The following is a 15,277-nucleotide window of genomic DNA, read 5'->3' as shown; positions in this document are numbered from 1 at the left end:
TGTTTACTTATCATACTCATGATTCATGACCTGTTCAATTATGTGTTAACGATTTTCTGACTGACAGGACTTTGAGCTCCACCAGAACAGGGGTCATATGTCTGCCTTGCTCACTATGGTCACTCCAGCTCCTATTAAAGTGTTTGGCACAGGGTATGTGCCTAAAAAAGTATTCACTTATTCACTAATATACTAATTTACTAATTGCTTTGTTTTGAAGTTTCAACACATGAGACCAAAAGTACTCCCTTTGAAAAAGCAGCAGATCAAAAGCACAGAGATGCTGCTGCATTTACTTTTACTTCAGGGTAAGCCTCCCATTATTTACCTTTATGTTTTGGATTTTTACTGTATTTGTTTTGTTGGTGACTTGATCCAAAGACGCTCTTTTCAGAGTGGCAGATCTATCACCCATCTTAAAGGGCAAAACAAAAACAAACAAAAAAAAGGGAAGATTAAAGGCAAACATTAAAACCTGAACATCTAGCACTTTTAAATAAATTGGTCAAACTTATTTAAAGGATCTCAGAACACTCTCAACAGAAATTGCAGAGGAGTGGGAGATGGGAGGAGACAGGGAGAAAGGCCAGAGAGACAAAGTTGAAACTAGTGCTTCTAGCTGTTTCAGTCACAAACTTTAAGACTTTGAAGGATAAAAGGTGGTAGAACTTTTACCCAAAATATCATGCTGAGTATGATGCTGTTCTAAGAAATAGTAGGACAGATGGATACTATTACCTATTTTCTCTGCTGGAGAAATATAAAGCAGGAGAGGCCAGAGACAGTAAAGACAGTTTAGGAGTGGTAAGTTTTCACAATAAGCTTTGAAAACTTTCAAGGCATAACACTCATCAACCAAAATTCTTAGCCAACCTAGTTTAGCTGAGTTCAAAAGGGCTTTGTAAAATAAAGCTTCTTTAATCTTCACAGCTTTGTAGTAAATTATACACCCCTGTAAAGCAGGAGGGGGAATAATAGGTCTTCCCACTCCACCCTTCAAAGCCAAGTCCAGGCAACCTGCCAAGGCTCCACTGTGGCAGAGCCAGTTCAAATGCTGCTTTCCATGAACCAGAGTTCAACTTTATTTGTGGGCTTGCTTCCAGCTTTGGTAGTTACTTGAATTTATGGCACAATTTCCTGTATTTGGTTTCTATTTTTAAATATATGCCTGTGTCTTCGCTATACAAAATCTTTAAGGGTGGGGGCTGCAGTTATTAAACAAAGAATCCACGTGGATCCCTGCACAATGTTTATGTGAAACTGCACATTTTATTCACAGCAATATGAAAACCAGTAAACTGTGCACAGTCTACCAGCATGAGCGACTTAGTAGGTCAGTTTCCTTACATGTAAAATAAGGAGGTGAACTCAACGACCTCTTAAGCTGGGGAGCTGGTCTGATCTGATCTGTTTCCCAACATATGCAAAAGGTTCCCCTTAATATATAGACAGCAGGATAAATATGAAAGTCAAGTTCAGGCTTATAGAAATGGTAAAAGATTTTTGGTTACTATCATTTTCATGGCTCCCACCCCTAACAACTTAGAAAAGATCCAGAAGGCTCTTGGAAATACGTGCTAGCGCTTCCCTATCAGATGGCTCACTGGTAACATGACGGTAGGTAGCCTTGTCATCTCTGCCAACAACTTGTGGTGAGGCCTTGGTAAGCGACTTGACCTCTCCACATCTCCCTCTCCAAATCAGGATAAACACTGCCTGGCCATTCACATCACACAGCTAGTGTGAGCATTAAAGGAGACACGGATTAAGCACAATACAAATGTGTAGCCTCTCAAATATGCCAGAAGGCTGTTCTCCAAAGGTGGTGGAATGTCATCCATGCACAGACAAAACACACTGCATGTCACAAAAGATCAGAAAAGGCTTACCATGCTGAAGGACAGGTTTGCTTTCTTTTCTACCTTGCTCATAGCAACCACATCGCTTTCTATCAGGTTGACTCTCTGGGTAAGATTACTGACTGTCTCGTTCATTCCCTCGAGTTTAAGATCATTCTGTCTCTGGTACCCCACTAGGGCACTGTTTACCTCCTCTAAAGAGCTGTGAAGGTACAGGATATCCTAGAGTGGAAATAAATAAAGTTATGGAATCCACTACAGACGTAAATTAGACAAGCAGGCGAGCAGCACCGAACAACCATTACTACGTCAAGTACTGAAGTAAACTCCTTTTCCTGGTTTTGACCATCAATCGTCTATATCTGCTTTGTCCCTCCCACTCTAAATTGTTCCTTGTGGAATTGTTTGGCCTCAGCTAGACAGGAGGGGGAAAGAGGGAAGAGGACTACCTACATGATTCACTCTTTGGTACCAGAAAGCTGAGAGCTTGGGAATTGATTTCCCCAATGTTTACCTCACCTGCTGGCGGAAAGGCTTGCTGGGTTATTAACTGAAAGGTCCATTAACCTAATATGTCAGAATGAACCTACCTTAGGAACAATACCAATTACTGAATTGGCTCATGTAACAAAACCATAACAAGTAGTGCATTATTTAGTATAAGATTCAATTATTTTTATTGACATCCTCCAGTACTGATTGCTACTTAAAAAAGAATGATAACTATAGGTTTTAAAGTGCATTAAACTCAGGACAGGAATTCTTCTTAGTGAAGATTTCCTCTATTCTCTTTAATGTGATTCTGAACTCAATAGTCTTTTTTCTCCCCTCTTGCCTTTTTGTCTTTACACTTTAGAAAATTCTGATTTTCAAGGATATGCCTTCTAACATTCTTAGAATTTACTGTGGCTCAAAGTAGCCATCACTCTGGATTAATTTGCTATCCATTCATCTTTAACCTGCCCAGATAGCTATTTTTCATAGTTTCAGGATAATCCGCTCATTCTAGGTCTTTCAAGATAAGAAAAGGAATTTACTCCACTGATTGACATGCGGGGAAAAACTGCAAAGTGCCAAAGAAGGGATGGACAGCAATATGGATCCCCGAGATACCAACACACATTCCTCTCTGCTCAGCTCCCAGGCAGGCAAATAAATATAGGAGGCACCTGCTGAGACACCAAACACTAAGCCCAAACTATCTGGCTGCCTCTGAAGTGCACTGTGATCACTGGGAGTTAAGCCAGAGATAAAAAGCACCTGTTTCAAATTCTCACTATGGGTTTTATTGTCAAGTTCTGATGTGGCTGAAGGTGATGGAATGATCTGGTTGCTTCCAGGAGTCTCCTTCAAGAAGTGCTGATTCTGTTAAGAGGAAAGAAGGTTAGTGTAGGCAACAAGGAATTATTAGGTCTACTTAACTATCTGAAATTGTCCTAGAACATTCTAGCCTCCCCCAGAATACATCCACAGATTAATCAGTAAGAATTACCTGGGAACATACGGGCTAACCAGTCCTGTGCTAGGTTCTAAGAGAATCCAGCTTGAGCAGGCACTAGGCCAGCAGCACCTAGATTACATCAAGGAACTGAGATCCTCCTCGTCTATTTCTCAATCTCTTAAGGAATGAACTCTCTAGAAACCATTTCTCCTTTGCACCATTGCCTGTACTCCCAGAGAAACAATAGCATCACTGTAACTTTCCAGGGACCAACTCAGTCTCAACCTGGGACAGTAGCATAGTTTCCACTGGACTCAAGAGCTTTGACATTAAAAAGGCAGCCAGTCATGTAACCACTGGCTTTGGGCATTTAGTATAACTACCAATCATGTGTATTATTAGTTTTTCCCTTATAGCATTATGCTAGGTAAGACTTACGTTTGAGGGTTATTTTTCCTTTCCCATTCCCTTCCCACTGCTCAAGTTGCTTTCCAGAGACTGAAGTATAACATGTTTATGTATACTTTTCCTTTAGTGAGGAAAACTGCATGGCTTAATCCTTCAGAGTCTATAACTATGACTTATCTAGCATAAAGAATGACAGTAGGAGGATTACTATTGGCAGCTATGGAAATTTAAAAGAGGCAGATTTAATTATAACAGAATGCAACTGGTGAAAATAAATTGTCTTCCTTGAAATCTGAAATCAACCCTGTTTTTAATAAGAAAACCAAAAGGCAACAATAAAGAGAAAAGGAGGAGAGAAGGACGAGAGAATCCATGGTTCTAGAAAGCAGGAAGATTTTAGTTAGGAAAAATTATTTTAGAAAATAGTGAATTACTTGAGAGCATAATCAAGACATTAAAATAATAAAAGAATTGCTGAATTAGAGGGGTCTTTGTTACTATGGGTCACACAGTTACTCAGCAGCAGTTAGAACCAGAACCAGGGGTCTGGACACCCAGATCAATGTTTTTTTCCTCTGGGTTAGCCCCACTAAGTAACACAGTGAGGTGTGCCAGTCCTGAAGAAAATGGAAAAAACTCCCTTCTAGAGCTAATACAGCCCAGGTCTCCTTGGTACAAACTTCTCAATTTAAACTTGGAATCTGAAGCTTGCAAAGAGCAGGTGGGGGTGGGGGGCAGATCCAGAAATTGGCAGAGAGACTAGGGAACTTTTGTGCACCTTGAATAGTCCTGATTTCAGATGAGTTACACATTAACTCATCTCCCCAGCAAGATGGCAAGGGCTGCACCATCCTTTTTTACCCTTCATAAATTCTTCCTGGGGCTGTCACCCGTTAAGTGACTGATTAAGGCCTCCGAATGACTGCGGACAGCTTACATCTGCAGCAGCACTAAGTGATCCAGAGAGATGTGAAAACAATTCCTGGGCACTGGAGGGGTTTGCTTCTGTCAGTTACCTGTTGCTGCCTAACAAATTATCCCAAAGCTTTGTGGCTTAAAACAACAACAATTAAGTATTTCTCATGATTCTGTGGGTTGACTGGGCCCAGCTGGGGGTTGAGGGATAGGGGTGGTGCTGTTACATGTGTTGTAGGCTGCATTTAACTGACAGCCTGGGTGGAGCTGGAACATGCTAGACAGCCTGCCTGTCATCCAGGAGTACACGTTGCAGCATTTGGGAGTCTAAGAGCCTTGCTCAAATTCCCGATGCACAGAATAGTGAGAAATAACTACTTGTTTTAAGTCACAAACTTCTGGGGGTGCTTTGTTATGTAGTAATAAACAATGAGACACTTTTCCACTTTCCTTTCCTTCTTTTCCATTTTCTCTCCTACCCATTCCATCCTCAGGAACCGTGTCTTATTACTTTACTTCCTTCAGTAATATGTTTGCAAAAGATTGGGCTTTTAATTCTATCTACCACAATTGCTTTATTAACAAATTATAGAACAATCAATGCATACTGCGTATTAGATCTTTTGAACAGATGCCTAGCAGGGCCTTTTCAGATTAGTGGAAAGTTGGCATCATGACTCTTACACAAAAAAGGCTGAGTAGGAGCATGCTGACTTGCTGGGTCTCCTTACCATATCACTCTGCAGTAATTCCATTGTTTTCTTCTGTTCATCTACACTTTTCTGTAGTGCTTCCACAGCAAGATGGACACTGTTTAAAGTATTGCCAATGGAAGCTACGCTCTGAAGGGAAACATATAGGAAGGTATAAAAAAGCTTTAAGAGACAACTGACATGCAATACACTGTACATATCCAAAATGTATAATCCGAACGTTTTGACACATGTACAATTGTGAAACCAGTACCACAATCAAGATAATAAACACTCATCACCTCTAAAAGATTCCTCCTGACCCTCTGTAATCATTCCCTCGCCGACCGTTCCTAGGCAACCACTGATCCACTTTCTGTCACAATAAATCAGTCTTCATTTTCTAGATTTTATATAAGTAGAACCAGTGAGTAAGTCGTGCTTTTTAAAGTGTGACTTCCACTCAGCAGAATTGAGATTCATCCATGTTGAGGCTACTTGGCAGGCTGATGAGCAGCATTCCACTGTGTGGCTCTATCACAGTTTATCTCTCCCCCTGCTCATGGACATTCAGGCTGTGTTCAATATTTGACTATTACAAATGAAGCTGCTATAAACATTCATGTTCAGGTCTTTATGTGGACTTACGGTCATTCCCCTTTATCATGTGCGTTCTAATCACCATAATACCTAGCAGGTGAATGGCTGATCATATGGCAGATCCATGCTTCACTTGTTAAAAAACTGCCCAACTATGTTCTAAAATGGTTATGCCATTTTACGTTCCCACCAGCAGGAAATGACAGTTCCTGTTACTCCATATCCTCACCAATATTGGTACAGTCATTCTTTTCAACTTTAGCCATCCTAATGGAAGTGTATACTGTGAATTTAATTTACATTGCCCTAATGAAACACTGCCCTAATGAAAATCAGTGTTTCTAATTATTTCAAACATCTTCAAACTATGATTCCATGTAGTGTATACTGAGTTAATTCATAGGACTATCTCTCACTCTATATCAATCAATCAATCATGTAATTTTCTTAATTTAAATGATTTTTCCTAGAGGAAAACCAAATCTTCCCTAAAGAAAAAATATTAGTTCATAAATCTGGAACCCAGGGATAAGGCTGTCTCACAAACTGCCTCTGTCAATCCCTGCTGTGGGCAGGCAGATGGCCAAGCTAACATAGTAGACTGCCACTTGTTAGGAGCAAAGGTCACTTCGAGCAAAAGTGGGAGGGAACCATTTCTGGCTTTGGGAAACTCAACATTGCAGAGATGAAAGAAAAATTCATTTGGCAGTGTTTGTTCTTCCTTTCCTGTAGAATCCTGTCAGCAACCATTGAAGAGAGATATGAGTAGTGGCTTACTTTGCTGTCATTAGCCCTAAGGAGCCCAACTGGACAGGGAACTTGGAGATATAATTCAGAAGCCATGTTTTAAAAAAGGTCTGTCCTAAGGGAACATCTAAAAAGGTGTTACTATTCAGTGAGTTTTGGCCTTTTCAAGACATGCTGACAGTTTTATAGTGCCACATTAGTATTTTTAACCAAGGTCATTTTTATTACACTGATATCCAAGAATCCAAGAGAACAGGAGATGATGTTAAAAAACATTACATGAGATACAATAAAGTTAGGCATTTGGGATGACCTACCACTTCAAAACTGAGCCACCTGAAAGAAACACAGCGCCTGGCATTATAAACACACAGATCTGCAAAGAGACAACACACTGGGTAAAAGTCTCTAAGTTGGTTTGCTATCTATGTAAGCTCTGAATGCCTGTTATAAAAGCTACAGGCATTCAAAGACGCCTACTGTTTGTGAATGCAGTCCTCACTGGCTGGATGTATGAGCCCATTAGGATGCCAGAAGATAGTAAGCTCTTGTTTAAGGATTTTTTTCTTTTTTTTTCCCTGAAGGAAGCAGCTGACAGAGCCATGTCAACTCTGGAGCAAAACTCTGAAACCAGTATTCCCATCAACTGCAAAGTGCCTGGTACATACTGGAGGAAGTTACACAAATGTTTATTGAATGAATAAATTCAAGAATAAACCAGTTTCCTTTTCTAATGCCAAGACTGAGAGTTGCTTCTGTACTAATGGCTACAGAAGCCTACCATTTCCTGACTTGGCCCTCGGAACAATGGCAAGAATCTGGCCTCATCAAAGTTGTCCCTACCTTTTTTTTTCCCCCAAAGTTGTAAGTGGATGGTCACATTAGCCAAGTAGCAAATTATGGAGATTGAGCACACACAGATGGTGTGGCTATAAAATAGCAAATTTTGTTTTTGCTTATGGCTTAGAAATTTCTTGTTCCTTTGTGGAAAGAATTCATATGCTCATAGACCCTGGCACATACTCTGATCAAACTTAGCATGTATTTTTAGAATTCAAAGATCCTAGATTTGATATCCACTGTTTGGGGAATCCCTTCTTCCATTTCCTGTGTCAGGGGATGATGTTCTTTGTGTTTTAATTAGTCACCTTCTTCCTTCCTACCCCTATCCACTCTTCCCATCCAGCTCTAAAGATCCCTGAGTACTATTCATCTGGTTGGTCACAGCTCACTCTAGCCTCAAACTCCCAGGCTCAAGTGATCTTCCTACCTCAGCCTCCTGTGTAGCTGGGACTACAGGTATGTGCCACCATGCCCAGCTAACTTTAAAACTTTTTGTAAAGATGCGGTCTCCCTGTGTTGCCCAGGCTGGTCTCTAATTCCCCAGTTCAAGTGATCCTCCTGGCTCAGCCTCCCAAAGTGTTGGGATTATAGTCATGAGCTACTATGCCCAGCCTCCAAAGTGATTTTTACCAATTTATACTCCTAGCAGGAGCAGGAGTGTTTGAAAATTTCCTTTGTTCCAAATATCCTTGCCAATGCTTGTTTCCTGAAGTTTTAATTTTTGCATTTCCCCGAGTCATCTTTCTTTTTTTTCTTTTTTAAAGTTTCTTAATCATGGAAAATAATAGAGATTTAGGGCAACTATCATGTACAATTGGTCTGCTTTCATGAAGACATTGTGAATGGTGAACTGAAAAAGCAAGTTGAAAAGCAAACCCACATATGCTAACATAAGAGAGCCAGCAAAGCAATTCTGGGACTCAGAAAGCCAAATAAAAAGGTATGAACCCATATAAACCACAGCTAATGTAACCTGTTGCAAATTAAAGGCCTAACTAACTAGACCAAAACAAAATTGTTCTGAATTCTTTAGGACATAATGATACACTCCATTACAGCTCTCTTGGAGCAGCTGATTTCAAATGCTAGGCTTTCAATGAAAACTTGTAAGAAGCTAGAATTATGGCAAATAGTACCCACACATGGCACCTACCTTCTGAAGTCCCTCTACAGTGGTAGGCAGGCTAATCAAGTCTGCAGCTGACTTAACATTGGCTTTGAGGTGGTTCACTGCAGAAGTCAACAGAGAAATCTGAACAAAAAAGAGTAACAAACAGTGAAAACAAATGAGAATTTGTAGAGTACATGTTACCTTCACAAACTCTATGGTTGGTGATGTCAAGACAGTCTAGGATTTTATGTGTTTCTGCAACCCTGTCAGCTCACAGGAGGAAAGGAGATAGTACTTTGGATAAAGCTGGGATCTGGGAGGCAACAATAATACCCCTTCTTTCCCTGCCCGATTTGAACACTAGTGCCAAAGAATAAAGGCAAGTGTTATTCTTTACCCTGTCCTGGCAGCACAAGATCCCAAAATCTTAAATTACCCAAAAGATGCTGTAATTGTCACACACTCCTTCAACAAGTGGACAGGAAGAAAGCTAATGATGAAGGATCACTTCGAAATTTCATTTTGGTAAAATGTAACACCTCAGTTATTTACCAAACTTTTGTTCCTGCCCAGGTGGGAATATATAAAGTAAAAGCCCATCTCACAAAATACAGTCTACAGGAACTGCACTCTGACAATCTGAACAGCACTTTCAACTAGTTGGGGATTTGGTTTTGGTTTAATAATGTGACTAATATTTCAAACTCAGTAGCTCAACCAGAGCACTACTTTGTATCCTGAAGGGGCTCAATACATACCCATTGACTCACTGACTGATGCAATGTATTAAAATAGGAATTGAATCAAAATAAAATGGGACCTCCCTTTGGCCATTTAGGCATAGAATTCTAAATATCTAGACTTCGCTCTTGAACGGGAACTGGGGGAACCTGTGTAATAGTTTCAGGCTGCAGAGACAATATTCTAAAAGCTTTGCAGTTTGGCTCAAAACACTCTTGAAAGATTCTTAGTTCTTAACTGCTTTCCTATTCCAAATTCTAGGATGAGAACACAGATCTACCAACAGCAATTAGATTCAGAGTGGCCTCATAGGGTACCCACCAGTTTCTGGGTACTTGTTATAGACCAAGCACAGTGGTAGGCACTGGGGGATGTAAAACAAAACAGAACCTGACTCCCTACTCATTCCTTTAGCAAATGTTTGGCATCTCTGTGCCAGACACTGCTGCAGTCATTGTGGAGACAGCAGAGAGGCAAACAAGACCATGTAGCTCTGCTCTCATGGAGCGTATATCCTCGTAAAAGGTGACAGAAAAACCAAAGAAAAGAATCCAGATTGGAATAAGTACTATGCTAAGAGTGTTTTCTTTTCTTTTTTTTGAGACAGACTTGTTCTGTCGCCCCAGGCTGGAGTGCAGTGGAGTGATCTCGGCTCACTGCAGCCTCTGCCTCCTGGGTTCAAGTGATTCTTGTGCCTCAGCCTCCTGAGTAGCCCGAGATTACAGGTGCATGCCCCTACGCCTGGCAATTTTTTGTATTTTTAGTAGAGATGGGGGCTTCGCCACATTGGCCAGGCTGGTCTCGAACTCATGGCCTCAAGTGATCTGCCTGCCTTGGTCTCCCAAAGTGCTGGGATTACAGGCATGAGCCACCATGTCCGGCTATGCAAATAATTTAATTTAAACAAAGCTCCCTGAGTAAGTAGTAGTAGCTTGGTCTGAGACAGGGAGTCCGGTAAGGAGCCTGGGAACTCGGGAACTCAGGTTCTCTTTTCCTTCTTTTCTTTTAGGAGGGAAAAGTTCAGAGGCTTAAGACAAATTTTCAGCCATTCACTAATATAACAAATACTATTGAACCCTATTATACACCAGGGGTGAACAACACAGATGTCAGGGATCCTGTAGTGTTTACATTTTAGTGCAACGAGACAGATACTTTTATACAGAAAAATATCAGATAGTGGGAAGCACTAGAAAAAAATTAAAATAAGGTAACTTGATACCTTATTTTATCAAGGAGTGACTGGGTAGCAACTTTTAGATTGGTTGATCTGAGGAGGCTTCTGTAAGGAGATAAAATTTAAACTAAGATCTAAATAATAATAAGGAATTAATCATATGAAGACTGGATGAAGCATATTTCAGGGAAGAGGGAACTGCTAGACCAAAAGCCCCAGTATAGGAAAGAGCTTGGCATATTCAGAGAATAGAAGTTTAGGTGGCAGGATCTCATAATGTGTGTGTACATGTGAGAGAGACAGAGAGACAGAGAAGTAGGCGGCGAGGCCAATTGTGCAGTAAAGGGCCAGAACAGGCAGGACTCTGTAAACCAGAACAAGCACATGGGTTTTATTTGAGGTGTGATAGGAAGGGGTGTGTAAGCGGAGTAATTACACGAATGGAGACACCTTGTGGGAAGACTACTATGGCTCTCAGTAGAAATGGAGAGACCAGTAAGAAGGCAATCTGTGTAGTCTTGGCAAGAGATAATGGTGGTTTAGACTTGAGTGGTAGTAGAGGTAGTAGCAGAAGTAGAGACGATACGATTTGCTGGGACTGGGTGGTAACAGTGAGGAAGGTAGAAGAATTAAGGGAAACTTAGGTCTGTCACCTCAAGGAGCTTTCAATATAACTGAGAGATAGGGCAAGAATACATTAAAGAAATAATTAAGCATTAAACGTGATACTGAATAAAGTTCTGAGAAAAGGACATCAATGCAAGCTGAAAGAAACAGGCTTCGCTGAAGTAGGACTCACATTAGACTCTGACAGAGAAGTTAGAATTTTATACAAAGCAGACATTCTTTCCAGGTTAGAAGGGTGAGGGTGGCATCAGGGGATAGGGAACACAGTATGAATAGGCTCAGGAGTACTTTCTTTTCACAACACTTCTCAAAGTGACAATGATTTGTTTATGTGGTTATTTGATTGAGGTTTCTCTCTTCCATAAGACTATAAGCTCCATGTGATCAAGGACATCTGTTTTACTTTTCACAATATGTGTGACACAAAGACTGGAATTTGTTGAATGAATGGCTGAGAATGAACACTCTGTGTCTGGGATGGACATTGAGAAGGCTAGTCTATGCAGAGTAGAAGACAGAGGCCAGCGGGTAGGACGTAAGGCTAGAATTCTTTTCATCAGTAACTGGGTATAACAATAATAACAACAACAACAACTATTTAACAACTATCTTATAGGGATGTGTGATGGTTTCAAAACATGTCTACAAATTCTTTGATAGTCTTCTTCTCTTCAAGAGGTGAAACCTAATTCCCTTTTCCTAGAGTGTAGCCTGATTTAAGTAACTTGCTTCTAGAGAACAAAATAAAGTGGAAGTAATGACTGGCAACTTCAGAAATTAGGTCACAAAAGGTCCTATGCCTTCTTCTTTGCTCTCCCTTGGATTAGTCACACTGGGGAAAGGTAGCTGCCATGCTGTGAGGACACTCGAGTAGCCCCAGAATGGAGAAGTCCATGCTGGGAGGAACTGAGGCCTCCTACCAAAAGCCATGTGAGTGAAGAACCTCCAGCCCCAGTCAGACCTTCAGGTTATAAAGACCTGGCTGACATCTTAATTGCAGCCTTAGAGATCTTGGCCAGAACCAGTCTGCTAAGCTGCTCCCAAATTCCTGACATATAGAAACGATAAGACAATAAATGACTGTTGTTTTAGGACACTAAGTGTTGGGGTAATTTGTAACCAAGGAACAGATGACCAATACAGGCTAGGAGAATTAAATGAGATATATAATCAAAGCTCTTAGCATAGTACCTGGTACAGATGAAATATCAAATAAGTGACAGTTCTTTAATAGTGAAACATTAAAACATGCAATTCTCCATAAGGACTCCAGAATAACCAGACTAATCATCAACATTGTAAATCTGTTCATTTAAAAACAAGATGGGTGAGAAATCTCAGCTCAAAGAGACACTCTCAGCAAACCATAAACTTCCTAAGATAAGCAATTACATTAAGGAGGTTTGCACCCATGCCTTTAAAAAGATATGAATGATATCCAGGTTTGAAAAGGACATATAGAAACAGGCATTTTCATGCACTGTTTATGGGAGTATAAATTAGAGAAGCCTTGTAAGAAGGAATATCCATCAAAATTTGAAATGTTTATATTCTTTATTTTAGTAATTTCATTTCTAGAAATCTTACAAATTAGTAGCTCATATGCATGATAAATTTAAAAAAATAATTTTTCCTTATTTGTAACAGCAAAATAGTAGAAACAATTTAAATGTATATCACTAAGAATGTGGATATATTCAGTGGAAAAGCAAGTTGTAGAACACATATTGAATGACCTTATTTATTTACAAATACACACGCATGTTAACCCATAGGCTAATTCATATTAAAAACTATTATGATTTTGTAAACAGAAAGAGAACAAGAAGGATGCAGCCCACATTACTGACCCATTACCTATGGCAGCATGAGAGAGAGAGAGAGTGTGTGTGTGTGTGTGTGCGCGCGCGCACGTGTGCATGTGAGATGGGAGCACAGAGTTGGGAATTGAAGGAAAATTTTCATAGGATTTCTATACGTGTTTTATAGTTTAAATCTTATATAAGAATCCACTCACAAATTACTTATGACATTTTTAAAAAGACAAAAGATGAGAAAGAAATATACACATAGGAAAAAGATACCACATAACTTTGGAAAGGGTTTGATGGGTTTTCTTGGCTGACCCCTTCTTTTATGCCCTCACTGGGCTTTCCGAGACCACTGTAACATGCCCAATCATAAAATGCTAGGAAGGGGTCCTGCCCCAGATATGTTTTCCTTAGTGCCCCAAAGTATGTACACAGTTGGCTCAAGATCAGTTTGAAGGGCAAGACTATAGTTATTCCTAACCCCCTATCAATGATGTGGTTACCTTTCAGCCATCTGAGGGGACAAACTCCTTCCTTCACTGACAACTGGCCAGATCCTAAAGGGACAAGCTGTTCTTTGGGTAAAAACTCTTCTTCCAGGTACTGAAAAGTTCCAACCTCCTGAGGCTATGGCAGAGTGCATGGCTAATCAGAAGTATCTTGGGAATGGTAGTGGTCTCACAAAAAGCCAGGTAACTGGTTGGCAGCTGCCATTTCACCCAAAGTCAAGAAGCAGCTGAAAGCCAATGCCAGTAAGATCAGTAAGATGCTGCTGCACTTTTCTCCATGCCACAAACACTCTGTGCCTGGTGTATCAGCTGCCTCACAGCAAAAGCATGCTCTGGAGAGGTGACCATTAACTTTCCAAGTAACAAACATCACTTAGGTCTTCTTACTCACTTATAAAACCTGGATCACACACTGTTCCCTAGGACTTGGCTATTTACCCATAAATTACAAAGCTGGAGTCTATCTTCTAGCATTCCTCTCTTCAGTAAAATAATGTCAAAATCTGTGGAAAACTATAGCAAAGCTTATATATGTAAATAAAACGGAGACAAGGTACCCTCCCATTTCTTTCTCTGGAATTGCTCTGACCTCTAACAGTTGCATTCTAGAATGTCAGATCAGACTCAGGCATTAGAGAACTTACCCCTAAAAGTCACACTTTGGAATTCAAAGAGTCTAAAAAGTTGAATTAAATAGAACCCATTAAGAAAAATCCATATTCCAGACAAAATATGAGTCATGACTTTTATGCATATTACATGACTTTTCATTAGAAAAATTAAAAATAGCTACTGTAGACCATTTGCTTAACACATCATTTTATACTATAAAGTTGGAAATGCTGCTTTTCTGCTTTGGGGTTGAAGTTAAGTGTCCTTTAAATAGTAAAGAAAAAGTTATTAAAACAGACAATCATCAATGATGAGTGATTATTAGCCCTAGTAGGGACTCAGCATCATATCCTTTCAACTTTATCTACTGAACACCTACTGAATCCTACAGGGGCTACAAACATGTAACACAGCATGGGAAGCTGGAAAGAAAAGAGACTTCCAGGAATTGAATATTTTACTTTTAGTATTGCTACACAGCTGAGTGACTGTGGGCAACCTACTTAACTTCTTTGAACCTCGGTGTTCTTATCTGTAAAATGGAAAGAACATCTCCTACTTCACAGGACTGTAGAAGCCAAGAAAGGAGATCACAGCACCTAATAATGGCTGGCACAAAGAAAGCATTTAATGAATGGCAGTTATCGTCAATACCATCATCGTCATCATCATCGCTGCCATCATTTTCTTCATCATCATGCTTAAGGCTCAGAGTATAGTGTATGCCTTTCTAGTGCAATTAGAAGTATATGCAAATAAGCATCACATAAGTTATTTGGACTGAGTGCTAAAAGAGAGCTAAACAGAGTACTATAGGAGAAGGGCACTCAAAGTCCTTCTTGATGTGGCTCTTGCTGACTTACTTATCTCTGGCCTTTTAAACCAAATTATACTGCAGCTATAATGAGTGACTAAAATCCCCTGAACATACCATGTTTTCATTCATCTATACTTTTGCACATATAGTCAATTCTCATTATTAGTGGTAGTTATTTCTAGAAAACTTGCAACAAACATTCAATTAGTGAATACTGAACCACTGCTCCTTGGGGAAACACAGGTTAGGTTGCTGTGAGCCCTCTGCTCATACTTTTTTTTTTTTTGAGACAGAGTCTTGTTCTTGTCACCCTGGCTGGAGTGCAATGGCATGATCTCGGCTCACTGCAACCTCCAGCTCCTGGGTT

At 40.1% G+C, this 15,277-nt stretch overlaps 1 protein-coding gene across 2 annotated transcripts in view; it reads right to left on the bottom strand.

Annotated features, from left to right (window-relative positions):
- EFCAB14 (EF-hand calcium binding domain 14) overlaps positions 1-15,277 on the bottom strand; it is a 41,593-nt gene that overhangs the window by 11,230 nt on the left and 15,086 nt on the right. The window contains exons 4-8 of one of the 2 annotated variants that reach the window (XM_023221529.2): positions 8,659-8,757; positions 5,355-5,465; positions 3,120-3,224; positions 1,890-2,081; positions 329-415 (exon numbers count right to left, since the gene is read on the bottom strand). In XM_023221529.2, the coding sequence (XP_023077297.1) occupies positions 329-415; positions 1,890-2,081; positions 3,120-3,224; positions 5,355-5,465; positions 8,659-8,757 (594 nt within the window). The remainder of the gene's footprint in view (positions 1-328; positions 416-1,889; positions 2,082-3,119; positions 3,225-5,354; positions 5,466-8,658; positions 8,758-15,277) is intronic. The other variant, XM_023221530.2, reaches the window with a different exon arrangement.

The sequence above is a fragment of the Piliocolobus tephrosceles genome, chromosome 1 (genome assembly GCF_002776525.5).
Source record: "Piliocolobus tephrosceles isolate RC106 chromosome 1, ASM277652v3, whole genome shotgun sequence".
Classification (NCBI taxonomy): Eukaryota; Metazoa; Chordata; class Mammalia; order Primates; family Cercopithecidae; genus Piliocolobus; species Piliocolobus tephrosceles.
The sequence above is the reverse complement of the archived record's forward strand: the minus strand, read 5'-3'. Positions and strand labels throughout refer to the sequence as shown.